This window comes from Dasypus novemcinctus, chromosome 22, assembly GCF_030445035.2.
Source record: "Dasypus novemcinctus isolate mDasNov1 chromosome 22, mDasNov1.1.hap2, whole genome shotgun sequence".
Classification (NCBI taxonomy): domain Eukaryota; kingdom Metazoa; phylum Chordata; class Mammalia; order Cingulata; family Dasypodidae; genus Dasypus; species Dasypus novemcinctus.
The window spans coordinates 74023187-74039274 of record NC_080694.1 but is presented as its reverse complement, the minus strand read 5'-3'; the positions used below and the strand labels follow the sequence as shown (position 1 = coordinate 74039274).

Genomic DNA, 16088 nt, shown 5'->3' with positions numbered 1-16088 from the left:
TCAGCAACTTCCAGGGCCACTGCCTCCACATCAATGATTTAATTTCTTCCATTGCTAGAGTCACAATAATTCTATAGTAGAATACCAGTAAGTCCACTCTAATCTATATTTTATTCCTCCATCTTGAGGACCCTGGGATGGTGATACCCACTCCACCTCTAAATTGAGAGGGGCTTAGATGCCACTTGGCTGATTGATGGGATTTTCCTGTTTGCAGTTGTAGACTCTCTTGGGTCCCTGGTATGTTGGTTGACCATCCTCACCTCCTTGTTAGCTGACCTGGATAAGTCCAACAAACTGGAGAGTAGGTGTTACAACTCTGCTGAGGTTCAGGGCCCAGCTGGCACATGGACAGTCCAGAGATTCAAGTTTCCAGAGCATACACCTACCCCAGCACCAACCACAAATTCAGTAAAAGTGACAGAAGAGGCATGTGTAGAGAGTCACATCTGGGTTCAACTCCGTCATACTCAGGAGCACAAATTCCAAAGTAGGATCCTCTGGGAAGGCACCAAACTCCAAGTCATCTGCCATGACTGCAGGTCCTGAGTGTCTCCACAGTCCTCAGGAGCACCACTACCTGGAGTTGTATCTACTTTGGCTGTCTCTGAGATCCTGCTGAGATGTGCATAAGCATGACCCCTCTGATGACTGCCTGACTCATTTTGAAGTCTCTTAGCCATATAACTCATTTGTCTTTACTATTTCCCCCTTTTATTCAAGGTCTTTTTCTAGTTGCATCACCAGCTGCTGATGGTAGAAATCCCTCAGGACCAGGGAGGCTCTTCCCTGGGAGTCATGTCCCACAGTGGGGGGAAGGTAATGCATTTATAGGTTGAGTTTGGCTTAGAGAGTGATCATATTTGAGCAACATGGAGGCTCTCAGGAGGTAGCTCTTAGGCACCCTGCAGCTGTAGGCCTGGTTGAAAGTTCAAGCACACAGGCTTATAAAAATAGTCACCAATATTAAGGGCCCATCACTGGACAAATTTGCATTTTTTAATGAGTGGATTTTATGGGCACATCATAATAAATTGTACTGCTACATTTAAAAAAAAAAGGGATGATGTGCAAAAGGGAGGAGGGTGCACAGGAATCCCTCATAATTTCAATGTAACTTTTCTGTAATCTAAAACCTCTTTAAAAATAAAGTTCATTCCCCTCTTGATGTAGAGGGGGACTGGACATAGCCATCCCAGGTCCACAAGTTGGAGGAATAGAGTGTGGATTAGGGTGAACATAATGGTGTTCTACTGGGGAACTATTGTGATGAGTAAGGGAAGAAATTGTAGTAGTGATATGGAGAGGGTAGCCGTGGTGGCTGCTAATGGTCAGGAGAGGAAAGAAGAAATATGGTGTGGGGGCATTTTCAGGATTTGGAGTTGTCCTGGGTGGTGCTGCAGGGATGGATGCTGGATGTTGTGTGTCCTGTCGTGCCCCACTGGGTGGAGTGGGGGAAAGTGTGGACTACAATGTGGACCACTGTCCATGTGCTGCAGTGGTTCTCTGGAATGTATTCGCTGGGTGCAGTGGTTGTGTCACAATGATGGAAGAGTTTGTTGATGTGGGAGGGGTGGCATGGGTGGGGTGAGGGGTATATGGCAACCTCATTATTTGAATGTAACGTTTAAAAGAAAATAAAGAAAAAAATAAACTTTATTATATTAAAAAAAAAACCTGCCCCCAGCAGCCACCTCTCCACTTAGCAAAGATATCCACATCCCAGGCTCTATTTCAAAAGGCCTTTAAAACCTGCCACCAGCAGTCAGCTCCATAACAGAGCAGATGTCCACATCCCAGGCTCCATGTCAAAGGGCCTTCAAAACCTGCCCCCAGCAGCCACCTCTCCACTTAGCAAAGATATCCACATCCCAGGCTCTATTTCAAAAGGCCTTTAAAACCTGCCACCAGCAGTCAGCTCCATAACAGAGCAGATGTCCACATCCCAGGCTCCATGTCAAAGGGCCTTCAAAACCTGCCACCAGCAGCCACCTCTGCACTTAGAGCAGATGTCCACATCCCAGGATCCATGTTAGGCTTCAAAGGATCTTTGAAACCCCTGAAACTGGATAAAAATGAGTGGATATGGGCTAAATTAGTAAAACTGGGAATTGAAGAATGCCAGTTAGGTGTAGAAGGGACAACAGAATTAGCATCACCATTCTATTAAGACAAGGACCCCAGTGGATGCTAAACCATTAGGTGAAAGTGCTGGGACCACCAGCCCCATGATGCCAGAGCACCCTGCTCCCCCCAGACCGCCTCCTGCACTCTCTGTGGAGGGCGAGAGCTGGTGGTCTCCAGCTTACAAGGAGCCAAATCCAGCCCCCCTGGCAGAGGGGCAAACCAGCACACGCTTCCAGCGTGACGCCACATGAATCACACGCCCTCACCTTTGAAATATTCTTGCCAAAAATGTTTGACCTGATGAATCTACTCAAACCTCTAGACCTGACTTCCAGTTTACAGATAATATGAAGGATAAAGAATGACCTAAACCATGTTCTGAAGAAAAGTCAGATAAATCCAGAATATGGGACATTCCACAAGACAGCTATTAGTCTTTTGAAAAGCCTGTGTCATGAAAAATAAAAAAACAGTTGTTCTTGATTTAAGGACTAAACAGAAATAATAACCAACCATAATGTGTGAACTTTGGATCCTGGTTTTAAAAAATAAAAGCAATATAGATATTTTTGGGATAATTGGAATTTGGAACTAGACTGGCTATTGGGCATATGAAGAAATGATTGGTTTTCTTAGGTGTGATAATGGCATTAGGGTTATGTATGAGAGTGCTATGGACTTTAGGGATGAAGTACCATGACTATAACTTATTTTCAAGTGCTTAAGCAAAATATAAAATAAAAACTTATAAAACTTTTCTGGGGAGAGGGGCTCTATTTTTCGACGAAGATCTTAAAGTTTGTGACCACTGAAGATGGTTAAAAATCACTAAATGGAAAATGTCATGCTTGATGCCTTGTAGAAGCTCGATATGTATGTGTCAAAGGATGAAGAGGTCACAGGGAGCTGAAGACAAGGTTACCTGTCCAGCGCAGTTCGCTTTTGGCTGGACAAAGAAACATTTCCAAGTCCAACCCCACGTCCTGGCTGTACAGATCCCATCTGGACCGTATTTCAGCTCGCATCACTGTGGTTTTGCTGCAAACACCCACAGCCCACCGTGTACATCCACAAGTGGAACATCTCGCTTCAAGCCTGGTCTCTGTAAATGGCAGCAGGTGATTCTAGGTGATCAAGAGTTGTTGAGGGAGAGGCGAGGGCTAGCCCGGTGGCGCCTACACCTGCCAGCGCCCACACCTGCTAAGTGCCCACTTCTGCTGGCACCCTCCCCTGCCCACATCTACTGGACGGCCACACCTACTGGGTGCCCACGCCTGCCTGGTGCCTCCACTGCACACTTAGGACATTCACTGCTCAAGGGCACCTGCTGAGAGGCGGGAGTCTGAGGCCGCACCTGAGCCCTCCAGCACACCTGCTCCTCCACCAGGCCCACTGCAAAATGGCACAAGCTCCTGCGAGGCCGTGGCGTGGCAGGGCTGCTAAGCGGCGAGCACTGCCCACAGGAAAGGGGCACCCGTCTCAGGTGACGCTGACCACGGCGCCTCCTCTGACGCCGAGGCGGCCTTCTGGACAGGGTTTTTCTTCTCCGGGATGGAGGCTCTCAGGGTCTAACTGCTCCTCCCCAGGGACGGCTTTCGCTGGGATCCCCTCCAGCTCCCCAGGCCCTCCCGGGACTGCTGACCTCTACGCTCCAGCGCGTTGATTATCAGCAGTTCTCACAATCTCCCTTCTCGATTATTCCTGCGTTTCAGGTCGTTCCTTCTCTTCCTCACCCGAATGAGAATCCCGAATTCCCCTGAGGCTGGGCGTTTCCTGGGTCAGGGGTCTCGCCTCGCTCCAGCACAGGGTCTTCTGTCCTCCCGTACCGCGGAGCCGCCTGCGATCCCGCAGACCAGGAGCTCTCCAGGGTCCTGGCGCCTCCACAGCAGAACCGGGGCCGCCCCTGAACTGCGCGTTTCCTCACCCCCGCCTGCCCCGACAGGGCGGTGACGAGAAGCACCTCATGGGCGCAGCCCACAGCGCGGCGAGCGACACTCACTGGCCTCAGGAGTGGACGCCGGGCGCGGTCCTTGGCTGCGGGAATAGCGGTGCGCGGCCAACGCGGGCCAGGAAGGCGCCACTGTGAGGCCGCGTGGACCCTGCCCAGCTCCAGAGCAGCGCCCGGCCCTGACGCTCCCTCCGCGCTCTGTCCCCAGGATAGGACCCCTGCCTCCTGCGGCCTAGGGTACCCGGGGACCGCAGAGAAAGGGGCCCTAGAGGGCCAGCTCCACGACCTGGCCTCTGCAGCCCTGGGACCGCCCAGGCTCTCCTGCTTCCCCGAAGCACTCAGCCCGGTCCTGCGGGAGCCCAGTGCAGTGAGTTTTCTTCATCTGAAACAGGCGGTTCTCCTGGGGAGGCACCTAATGTCTGGGGAGGCCAGAACTCAGGGCAAAGGCAGGGGGTCTGGAGACGGCCAGTCCTGACCAGCGGCCAAGCCTCAGGACCCTGGGTGAGGCTGTGCTGACGGGCAGGAGGTGGGACACAGGGCCCCGGGGCTGCTGCTGTGCATTCCCGCAGGGCCTTTTCCCTCAAGGCTGGCCTCCTGGGGCTCTACAGAGAATGCAGCCACGCAAACCCCCGGCCCAGTGGCCACGCTGGCAACGCTCCAAAGCGGCAAGTCCCAGGCAGTAAGACGGACCTGGACGTAGCAGCTGGCCAGTGCTGGAGCCAGCCCTCTGGACGCTGTGCTTGGGAAGCCGTCAGCCTTGTCTTGCGCCTGGGCCTCTGTCCAGTGTGGACCATGGACCAGGCCCTCCTGCCCCTCAGGGCTCCCCGGAGTCATCCAGCGCTCAGCACAGAGGAAGGAGCTTTGTCACAACCCAACCACACTGTCACCAGGAGTTTATGTCACAGCCAGAGTGACCGAGGAGATGTTGGGTGGGGGGACGGGCTTGTGCTTTCTTAGAATGCTCCAGCTATGGACAGAGTAGAATTACTCGTCCACTAACAGAAAAACGTGCACCACTGATGAGTGGGCAGGAGACCCCGGAGGGAAGAAGAGGGGTAACGGGGCATTTGGGGGCACTGGCCTTGTCCTGCAGGACACTGCAATGGCGGATACAGGTCGTTACACATTTTGTCAAACCTGTAAAAAGCTTCCCAGGGGATTCTTGTGTAAATCCACAACTGCTCTAAAAATTATCTCTATTTTTTCATAAAGTGACCCTCTGGGAGATGGGAGTTACTGCTGAGTGGGTACAGAATTTCTGTTTGGGGTGCTGAGAAAGTTTGGTAGTGGGTGGTGGTAATGGCAGCACAACTTTGCAAATGTAATTAAGACCACTGAATTGTGTATTTGAAAGTAGTTGAAATGGGAAATTTTTAATTTTTTTAATTGTCTTTTTTAAAAAAGATACCATAGATCACAAAAAATGTTACAATAAAAAATATAGGGAAGCGGCTGTGGCTCAATCAGTTGTGTTCCTGACGACCACATGGGAGGCCCTGGGTACACATCCCGGGGCCTCCTTGTGAATGCAGGCTTGCCCGCATGCTTGGGAGAGCTGCCCAGCCTGCAGACACCATGGAGAGCAGACTCAGCAAGGTGACACACACAAAAAAGGGAGACAAACGAAAAAACACAGGAGTCGGACTTGGCCCAGTGGTTAGGGCGTCCGTCTACCACATGGGAGGTCTGTAGTTCAAAGCCCGGGGCCTCCTTGACCCGTGTGGAGCTGGTCCATGTGCAGTGCTGATGAGCGCAAGGAGTGCCCTGCCACACAGGGATGTCCCCCGCATAGGGGAGCCCCACGCACAAGGACTGTGCCCCATAAGGAGAGTCACGCAGTGTGAAAGAACGTGCAACCTGCCTAAGAATGGCGTCACACACACGGAGAGCTGACACAACAAGATGACACAACAAAAAGAGACACAGATTCCTGTGCCACTGACAGCAACAGAAGCGGACAAAGAAGAAAGAACCAGCAAATAGACACAGAGAACAGCCAACTGGGGCTTGGGTGGGGGGGAAGGGGAGAGAAATAAATAAATAAATCTTTAAAAAAAAAACACAGAAGAGCATGCAGTAAATGGACACAGAGAGCAGACAGCAAGCTAGCTGCAAGGGAGGAGGGGAAATAAAATAAAATAATACAGACACAGAAGGATACACAGCAAATGGACACAGAGAGCAGACAGCATGCAAAAGAAGAAAAAGCCACAAAGGGGGGGGGGGATAAAAAAGATACATACACACACACACACACATATATACATAAGAGGTTATATATATATATATATATATATATATATATATATATATATATATGAGGTTCCCATGTACGCCACATCTCACCACCACCACCACCCCCACTCCTCCCACATCAACAACCTCTTTCATCAGTGTGGCACATTCATTGCCTTTGGTGAATACATTTTGGAGCATTCCTGTACCACACGGATTAGAGTTTATGTTGTATTTTACACTCTCCCCCAGTCCATTCAGTGGGTTATGGCAGGATAAATAATGTTCAGCATCTGACCCTGCAATATCATTTAGGACAACTCCAAGTCCTGAAAATGTCCCACATCCCATCTCTCCTTCCCTCTCCCTGCCCTCAGCAACTACCGTGGCCACTGCCTCCACATCAATGTTACAATTTCTTCTATTGCTACAGTCACAATAATTCTATAGTAGAATACCAGTAAGTCCACACTAATCCATATTTTACTCCTCTATCCTGTGGACCCTGGGATGGTGTTACAACAGTGTAAAATGTTACCACAGTATAAAATGTTAAAAGTGATCCTCTCAAACCGAAAAAAAAAATACATGTTAGGGATTATGATTTTAACAAACACTTAACCAGGAGCCTGACACATTGTTGCAGGAATGAACGAATTACATTGCTCTCTCCTTTGAAGCAGAAAGAAAACCGCTGCGGTGTCAAAATCAGGAGTGTAGTGGGAATTTGGACGTGTTTATCTCACAGTTATCCAGAAATGCATTTACTCGTTCTTCTAAAAGCCAGGTAGCGAGAACATCAGCAGGGACGACAGCCCGGAGGACTCTCGGGTGGAGGAGGGGTGAGCGCTTGGCTCCAGCGACACGTGGCCAAACCGGTTTATTGTGGGGAAATAAGTGTGGGGGAAAGGGGAAGGAGAAAGGCTGGCTCGGAAGCCGGGCCCGGGGCCGGCGGGCACCCGGGCCCCGCACCCCGCTCTCGCACCCCGATCCCGCGGGCTTCTGGGGCCAGCGAAGGGCTGAGCCGGGGCAGGACCCGGGAAGTCGCGCGGCGGCCGCGCAGCCCCGTGAGCCCCGCGGGCCCTGCGGCCCGACCCCGGCGGTGAGCGAGGCTGCGGCCCCGCCGCGTTCCCCGCCGCTCGCCCCACTAGCCGCGCCCCCCGCGCGGAGCCCGTGCGTCCCGCTAAGCGCCCAGCTCCCGGCCCCCGGCGCGCAGCCTCGGCCCCCACGGCCCCCGGCGGGATTTCCCCCCGACAGCCCCGGGATTGGCCGCCGCCGACCCGCCCTCCTGCGTCCCTGGTCACCGGGCGAATCCCCGGCGCGGAGGGGCGGGGGCGGCGCGGGGAGAGGAGCCCGCAGGCAGGAGCTCGGCGCGGGGCGGGCGGGGCTGCGGGGCCGCGCGGGGGCTGTGGGTGCGCGCCCCTCCCTCCGCCCTGGGCTTGCTAAATTTAGCAGCCTCTTTGCCTTTTAGTAATGTTTTATAACCTGACGGTCTCGCCAACTCTTTTCAGAGGAATGTTCCTACGCAGTGTTTTTTTAAAGTTTTATAGGTTTTAATTGGCATTGCCTTAAATTTATCGATTCCTTTAAGAGTCGTGATTTTGCGGCCTTATTTAGTCACTAGACCAGTAGCAGGATAAATCATCAAGCATTTTCCTTTCTGTTTCTGAACCAGACCTGAAGTTGTCTGCGAGCCTCTATTGAGGAGAGCTGTCTAGTTTATGAGGTTGACTTTTTGGTACTTTTGAATTGAAATGAAAGTCTTTGCTGAGCTTATTCATTTACTCATTCATCCTTTCAGCTAATTTCCTGACACCTTCAGGCTGCAGTCATGTGGATATTGTCAGGTTTACTGATCAGCACCCTTTTTCTTAATAAATACAGTGGATGACGTTTATTCTTCTCTGGGTTTTGGGACACTTTTTGTTCCGTAAGGAAGGAGCTTGCTTTTGGGAATTTGGGTTTTTTGTGACTATAGCAGGGCAAGATAACTTTTTTTTTTTTTTGTCTATCGAACAAGTTTTATTTTCATTACTTATCAATATTTTTAGTGAGGTGAAATGCCCACAAAACTAGCCATTTCTAGTGCGCAATTCAGTGGCATAGTCCTGTCTCTTGGTTCATCTTTTACACGTCTGTTAGTAAGCTGTTTGCAAAGAACCTCGACATCTTTTATAACTACTTAAAGCCCTTTTATGTAATTTTTTTTTCTTACTGTGATTTACATTTTCTCCGATGTTGGACATGATCATGGGCTTTTAAAAATATTAAGACAAAACAGTCTTGGATTATTCCCCATATTTCAATTTGTCTTTTTTCCCCCTAAGGAATAACTTTGACAGATGAAAGATTATAGAATTCTGCCTTTTAATTCTAATGAGTACTTTTTCACATGATATGCCCCCAGAAAACTTTATTTCAATTTAAAAATGGTTGAAAATGAGCTTTTTAGAAGCAGAGGACTTTTCCCTGTTCACCTGAATATTATAAATGCTACATCTGCTTTATCTCTGATTGTCATTTCATTTACCTTGATTTTCTCTTCTCATTTATTCTACATCTGTAGTTAACTGTACAACTATATTAATTGGAAACTACCTCAGAAGATAGGAATGTGGCTTTTTGAACAGGGCTTTACATTAGCTCTGGTTTTGACAGGCAGGTATAGACAGAGGCCTTTCCTGCAGTGGGAAGCTAAGGAGCAGCGAGGACGTGGGGCCGCGTGGGTGTGCTCAGGAAACAGCAAGCAGCCCTGTGTGGATGTGCTCAGGAAACAGCAAGCAGCCCACATGGACGGAGAGCGAGGGCAGCAGGAAGGGGAGAGAGCACTGGGATGTACCTTAGGGTTAGGTCGCCAGCAGCCTTGGATGCTGGGTTAGGGGTTAACAAAGGAGCCATTTTGAAGAGAAGAGAGGACGATAAAAGATGAAATAAGCCGAGCACTCAAGCTGGATGGCAGGTGGGATGGTGGATCCAGGGACAGAAACACGGAGAAGAGGAGGAGGGGCCTGCAGAAGAGGGGGAGGGGGTAGCCTTTATTTCCTCATATTGATCTTGAGCTGCCAGTAGGGCAAGAGGAACTCCATATCTCTCAGCTGGAAATGCAGGATTGGCTTCTAGAAAGGAATTATGATAAACTCGGAGGGCACCAGCGTGGATAACAAAGAACACATTTGAAGCTAAAAGAGGGTTAAGAAAACAACCCTGGAAAGGCTCCCACCAACTGGAAAAGCAAAGATGCAGAGGGGCAACAGTGGGAGGACAAGGTCGGGAAGCAGGATGTGCGGGAGCCTGAGGAGAATATTCATCGAAGAAGAGGAGACCTGAGAAGAAGGCGCCCCCAGATTTCAGTACTAGAGATCACGGATGGCCTTGGAGAAAGAGGTTTCAAAAGGCTGATGAAAAACAAGGCTTCAGCGTGAAAGGGAGGTGAGGACCAGAGGACAATGAGAAAGGATGACTCCTTGGAGAAGGTTGAGGACAGAGACAAGAGAAGGGAGAAGATGGAAAAGGGAGCAGGGGGCTGATGTAGCTCAGTGGTCGAGTGCCTGCTTTCCATGTACAAGGTCCTGGGTTCAATACCTGGTACCTCCTAAAAAGAAAACAGAAAAACAAATGACAGACCAACTCTCATTGGGGAGTGGATGCAGCTCAGTGGTTGAGCACCTGCTTCCCATGTACGAGGTCCTGGGTTCAATCCCCAGTACCTTCTTTTAAAAAGTCGCAAGGTGAAGGCTTTTTGTTTGTGAGTACAGGGAGGCCTGGGCTTTTGTGCTCACACAAACAATCCCCCCAGCCTGCCTCCTTCATTGGGAAGCACCTGTGTGAAGTCCCTAACTTCCTGGTGACAGCAGGTCTCTTCTGCCAGCTTCAGCTTTTTCTTTGCCTTTGTTGACCTCTCAGTCATCCCTTGACCTTGAAGCATCAACAGAATCTCAGGGCCAGACAGCATTTTCAGAGTTGTCTTCTCCATCCCCCACCCTCTACCTGTAAATCTCCAGGGGAATCTTCTCTTTAAGAGACATTTTAAGAGTTTGGAGAGGGAAGAAGGAAACCCCCCAAATCAAAAGCATCCCACAAAACTGCCCTGAGAAGTACCACCACCAGCCAAACCTCAAACACTTTGTCTAATTTTATTAGGATTTAGTTAACCAAACACACCCTTCAGTTGATAGAACTTACCTACCTTTGGTCTTTAAATTTCCTTGTTCCATTTTATCACCATCTCCCACTCTGTTTTCGACCTCTGCCACCCCATAGACAACCCTTCTAAAGTCTTTGTTGTATTTTTGTTTGTAGATGGTTTGGTAAAATAAATCCTGTTGTACTGGGTGTATACCTAATTTACAAATGATCTTGTATTATACCTCATTCTATTTCTTGCCTTCCTGCTTTGCACCACCATTCTAAGATCAATCTTTTTTGTGTCCTACAGTCCACTGTTTCTGATGCTGAACAGCACTCATAGTGGGGTGTGCCTCGATTTACTTATCCATTTCCACTAACGGACCTTGGATGATGCCAACCTCTGCTCCCCCAAGCAATGCTGTGCCGTGCAGCACCCCTGAGGACCTATGGGAGGAATTCCCTGGGGTATTGTGCAGAAACAGAACCACTGGTTACAGAGGAAAGGACACTCAGGGGGGTGGACCTAGAAAGGCTGAGCCAGGGACATCTTACTAGGGCCCACCTGCTCCCTCCACAGTGGGTGTCACCAGGGACACCTTATCAGGGCCCACCTGCTTCCCCACACCGGGCATCACCAGCTGTCTGACTGTTAGCAACTGGATAGTGTCACTTAATATTCCATTACTGTGTAATTTCCATTCCTCTAATCACGAATGGGTTTGGGCATAGATTCTGGTGCTCTTTAGTCTTCTGTGTTCCTTCTTCTCTGAAGTGACTCTTCATACCCCTTGCAAATATTTTTCTTGGGTTCCTGTCATGCTTTTACTACTTTGTAGTTTTTCCGCTTTATATTCTACGTGTCAGTGTCTCATTGAGTTTTGGATACTGCTGACATCTCCTGATCTCTTTTGCTCTGTTAATTTTGTCCTTAGTTTTATCCCTGAATGGAAACACTTGATTTAGATGCTATCAAATCCAACAATTCCCTCATGGTTTGTTAAGATAGCTTTCCCTACACCCAGGTCACAAAAGTATTGTCTAAGTTGTTTCCTATTTTTACAGTTTTGCCTTTATGCGCAAATCTGGAGGGTCCCTTCACTTATAGCTCTAGGTAGGGATCCAGCTTAATTTTTCTCTATCATTGTAAGCCAGTTTTCTCTTCGTCATCTCCTAGAGTCAGTTCCTTCCCTGGTGAGTTACAGACTACCTTCTCTTTTTAAATTCCATTATAAATATGGGTCTGCCCTTTAGCTCTTTCCTTTCTCGATTTCAGTTTGTTCTTGCACATGCCATACTGTTTTTATTACTATGGCTTTGCATGAGTTTTTTCATGGTAGGCAAGTACATTTCATTACAAAAATAACAAGGGATTACAGAGGTTTCTGGAGTCTTTTGTTGACTCCCTCCCCTTCTTTTACTTTGATTCTTGTGATATCATAACCAGCTTTGTTTATTTTTGCTTCCCTCAGGGTTTATCAAAAATCTGAAAGCAAATTACTTAGGAACTGAAATAACTCAGTATAGCCTTAGCTTTGGGACTCGTGACTCACCCAGATGCTGATTTAAGACTTAGAGCAGGACGTGCCTGCCTGGCCTGCAGTTGCTTTAAGGAAGGCCTCTGCTTGTCCTCCAGCCAGGCCAGGGAGGGCCATGCCAGAGGCTGGCATCCCTTCAAGTCAGCTTTCTCCAGATTGGCTTCTTCTACTTATGTGAAGTGAGGACTGCTGGAACCACAGCACACAACTCTTAGGAGCTGGGGAAAACTGCCCTGAAGTAGATCTGAAATGATTGTTTCTATCTGTTATTTTGTGAAGCCAGAGTTTTATTTTTTTTGTCTTGTGTGTGTATGTAGTTAAAGCTTTTTAAAAATATCACTGATTTCCCATATTACCCATTAGCTAAACCCTCATGCTCCTTAGCTCACACATGATGCTTTGGGGCTGCCTGTGTTTAGACAATAGCACTTCAGCCTCAGCCTTGGCTCGGAACCCACCATGCTTCCTGAGCTCCCCCAGCAACTGCCAGTCTGGCAACCAGCGTGTCTGTGTCCAGGAATGCCTCACCTGCCGGAGCAAGAAGCTCAGGAAGGAGCTGAGGGCTCAGGAGGAGGAGAAGCTGTGGGGTGCACAGGTGGGTTGGGGTCCTGGGGTGGACAATGAGGATGATTTGGGGCCCTCCCTTCCCATTCTTACGCTGCCCCTAGAGCAGTGTGATGGGTGGAAACTCCAAGAGGCAGGAGGCTGGGCTCAAGGCTCAGTTCAGAGTTTGCTAATGACCATGAGTAAGTGAAGCCCACTGATCTTCATGAGATTTGGATGGTAAATGAAAAACATCTTCTCTCCCTGGCTACGGTGGGAATCCAACAAGAGACCTGGCTCGCCAATAGGTAACTGCTACTGAAGCTGTAGTTCTCCACCTGCCTAGAACAGTCCCTCTACTTCTCTTGCTCGTTTGTGTGCAGGAAGCAACCCCTCCACAGCAGCTGGGCCAGCTGGAGAATGTGCGGCAGAGGAGCCGAGAGTCCAGGCCATCTCCAAGACTGTGGAACAGCGCAGCATGCTGGTCGCTGATCTGGAGAGGATGGCCAAGGACCTGGATGCTGACATGCTGAAGGTGTGTACCCCCAGGTACCTCCCAGGAGCAGGCAGCCTGCCTGTGATGCCTCCAGCTCTTCCTCTTTGACCCATGATGGTGTCCGTTCAAGGCCAGGATGTGCTCCTGCAGAAGCCTGGGGTGCAAAAGAGGGCTGCTTTCCTCTCTGTTCTCAAGGGGGTGTTGGGAAGGGAACGTGGAGGTGCCTGGAGGCTGAAAACAAAATGTGATTTTCACTCTTCCTCTCCTAGGAGGCCAGTGACGTGCTCACCAGGTAGGATCCCTTCTCCTGCCCCACATGGGCAAACACATGCACATGTGCTTTAGCAAGGTCAAGGGAATCCATTGCTCAGCTCTTTTTTATCTCCATGGAAGAGTCAATGGAATGTACTGAAGGATTTCTTTATTTCTAGGAGTACTTGACACAAATTACAGGCCACTGATCTTGTTGTAGAAGAAATCCGTGGGTAACTTGTTCCACCATCCTCAGCTGCTCTGACCAGTCCACCCTCATCTCAGGCTCACCTTGGCCTCCTCTCTCTCCTTCCTTCAACTTGTCCAGGCCCCCCTCATCTACCTGGTGCATGTCCACCTGCCATCTTGTGGACATGTCTACCTCCCTTGTCCTCACAGCCTCTGCCTGGAGCCTGACCCTCTGACACTGGGCAATGGCCACAGCCTCCTTCTGGAACCAGGCTCACGTGTGGTTCCCACTGCCGAGGTCAGGGTTCCTGATCTCCTGCACATTTGTAAGATGTCTGTTTCTCTGTAAACTGCTGGGAGCACACACCTCTCACAATCTCCTATGAAAATGGGAGTTCCCAGGTATCCAGCAGGAGCTCACCAGTGGAGACACCGTCTCAGCACATGTTGGGAGGAAAGTTTCTTCAGAGCACTCCACCACCCATCATCTGTACCTCTCAGTTGGCACTTATTTATCAATGTGGGGTGGACAGAGTCCAGGGGCCCCAGTCTTTGCCTCCAGGTGCCCCTCCCCTTGCATCACCTTCTCTCCTTGAGTGTGGGAAGGACCTGTGACTTGCCTCTAGCCAAAAGTATATGTTAATGGCAATGGCATGTCATTCCTTTGATTAGGTTATGTTAAATGACAATGGTGTAAGCTGTCACTTCCATGTTTAAGGAGGGGAGTCGTTCACACATAGCGAGTCAACTGCTTATCAAGCCCTTGCTGATATACATCAATACCATCCTAGTCACTGAGTAACAAGATGTAGCCACAAGGAGGCAATGAACTGTGGTACAAAGAACAACAGCTCAGGAGTGAGACAGGTTAATATCCCACTTCTGACACCCAATACCTGTGTGGCTCGGGCAATTTGCTTAGCCTCTCTGAACCTCAATGTTACCCCTTTAAAATGGGGGTCATGCTACCTGAGTCCTGGACTTGGTGTAAGAATTCAATGTTTTCATCTATGTTGGTGCCTGCTGAGAACATTCAAATATGTTCATTCCATCTTTTTGTCTCTTCATCAGTAACATGTGATTCCCTAGCTTCAGAGTGATACAAATATATAAACATAAGTAAGGAATGGGCTAAGAACTGTGACCCAACAGTAACGAATGGGCAGGTGCATGGAGTTTTCTTCCCACAGATACTTAGGACCATTAATTAGTGTCTGGTGGAAGGATGTGCTGAAGGCTATGCCTTCAGGGACAGACAGCTACATCCAAACTTTCCCATTAATAGAATAGGGCACTTCTGAGATTTCAGGTCTCTTTTTGGGAGAGCAGGCTACTTCTCCATGGACAGGCACTGTTGTCTCAGAATGCTTTGATCACTCACGAGTTGCAAGATTGACAAGAGTTCTGAGATTCAGAATCCCTTAAAAGGGGCAACCCCAAAATTATTGGTCGAAGTCCTACCCTGAGAAGATGCTTCATTCAGTGGTGTCTTTTTCATCCTGAGAGATAACACTTCACCCAATTGTGTTTCCAGATGGGACTCTGGTGGACTGTTGAATTTTCTGCTTTATGAGAGACCAGGTGTTGAGTTTTCCCCCAGTTTGGTGAGTGTTTTTAAAAATACTCTCTCTCATTCCCTTGTGCTATCTAATTGGTTTATTGCATTCTATTGTGAGTAATCAATAATTCTGATTATTTGACTGTTTATTAATGTTAGATCATCTACATAGCAATTGTCAAATAAGTTGCTAGTTTTTGGTGAGTGTACATCTACTTCCATTTTTCCTCTTTGTTATCTAAATAACTCATTTCTCCTTGTTATACTGTTACTACACAACTACTGTGAGGTGGAATTTTCCAGGTGGGAAAGGGGGAGCATTTCAGGTCAGGATAACCATGCAAAGGAAAGAGAAGAGGAGGGCTAAGCTGCATGTGTGTAATGAGAGTGGTCAGTCTGGCAGGTTCAGGAATGGGCAAAGGACTAGATGAGCTGAGGGTTAGACAGGCGGCTCCAGGACACAGGAAGCATCAAAGAATTTGAGACAGGAGTGAAGGGACAAGGTGGTGATTAAGGGAAGCAGGTAGGATGGGCAGGATGGCCTGAGAGCAGAGAGCTGGGAGGTTGGAGGGAGGTGGAGAAAGAGAGCCTTGTGCAGACGCTCAGAAGAAGCCAGTGGTTATTAAGCAGGAGACGGCAGGTCTCACAGGTACATGAGGCCCGAGGCTATGAAGAAGATGCGAGCTAGCCCGACACCCCTGAGGTGGTGGCCAGAATTACTGCACCCCATGTGGGCAGTGCCATGCTGAGTACTCATCCAGAAGTCTCCCACTGGGAGCAGAAAGAGCCTGAGGAGCTCAGAGTGTCTTCCTCCACTGGAGAGAAGTTGCTTCCTGTCAGGCCCACAGCCCTCTTCTGAGTCAGCCACCAGAGCAGGGCGTCGACCAGGGCAGCCTAACCACAGGCCGGGTGGACGAGACTACGGGGTGGCCTGCCAAGAAAGAGCCCATCAAAGATAATCCTGGAAATTCAAAATGCAGCTATGAGCACTGTGTCCTTAGTCAGTGGGGAGGGAGGCAGGTGGTCGGAGCTGCTCGTGGCAGTGACCTGAGCAGAGCCCACCCCAGCTACTGAGTG

At 49.2% G+C, this 16088-nt stretch overlaps 1 protein-coding gene and 1 pseudogene across 1 annotated transcript in view; one reads left to right on the top strand and one right to left on the bottom strand.

Annotated features, from left to right (window-relative positions):
- Positions 1-15299, top strand: part of LOC139437329 (E3 ubiquitin ligase TRIM40-like) — a 174065-nt gene extending 158766 nt beyond the window's left edge. The window contains exons 2-4 of the mRNA XM_071211052.1: positions 12491-12568; positions 12900-13051; positions 13282-15299. Of these exons, the coding sequence (XP_071067153.1) occupies positions 12493-12568; positions 12900-13051; positions 13282-13308 (255 nt within the window). The 5' untranslated portion in view covers positions 12491-12492 and the 3' untranslated portion in view covers positions 13309-15299. The remainder of the gene's footprint in view (positions 1-12490; positions 12569-12899; positions 13052-13281) is intronic.
- LOC139437360 (protein RUFY3 pseudogene) overlaps positions 1-16088 on the bottom strand; it is a 166509-nt pseudogene that overhangs the window by 130480 nt on the left and 19941 nt on the right.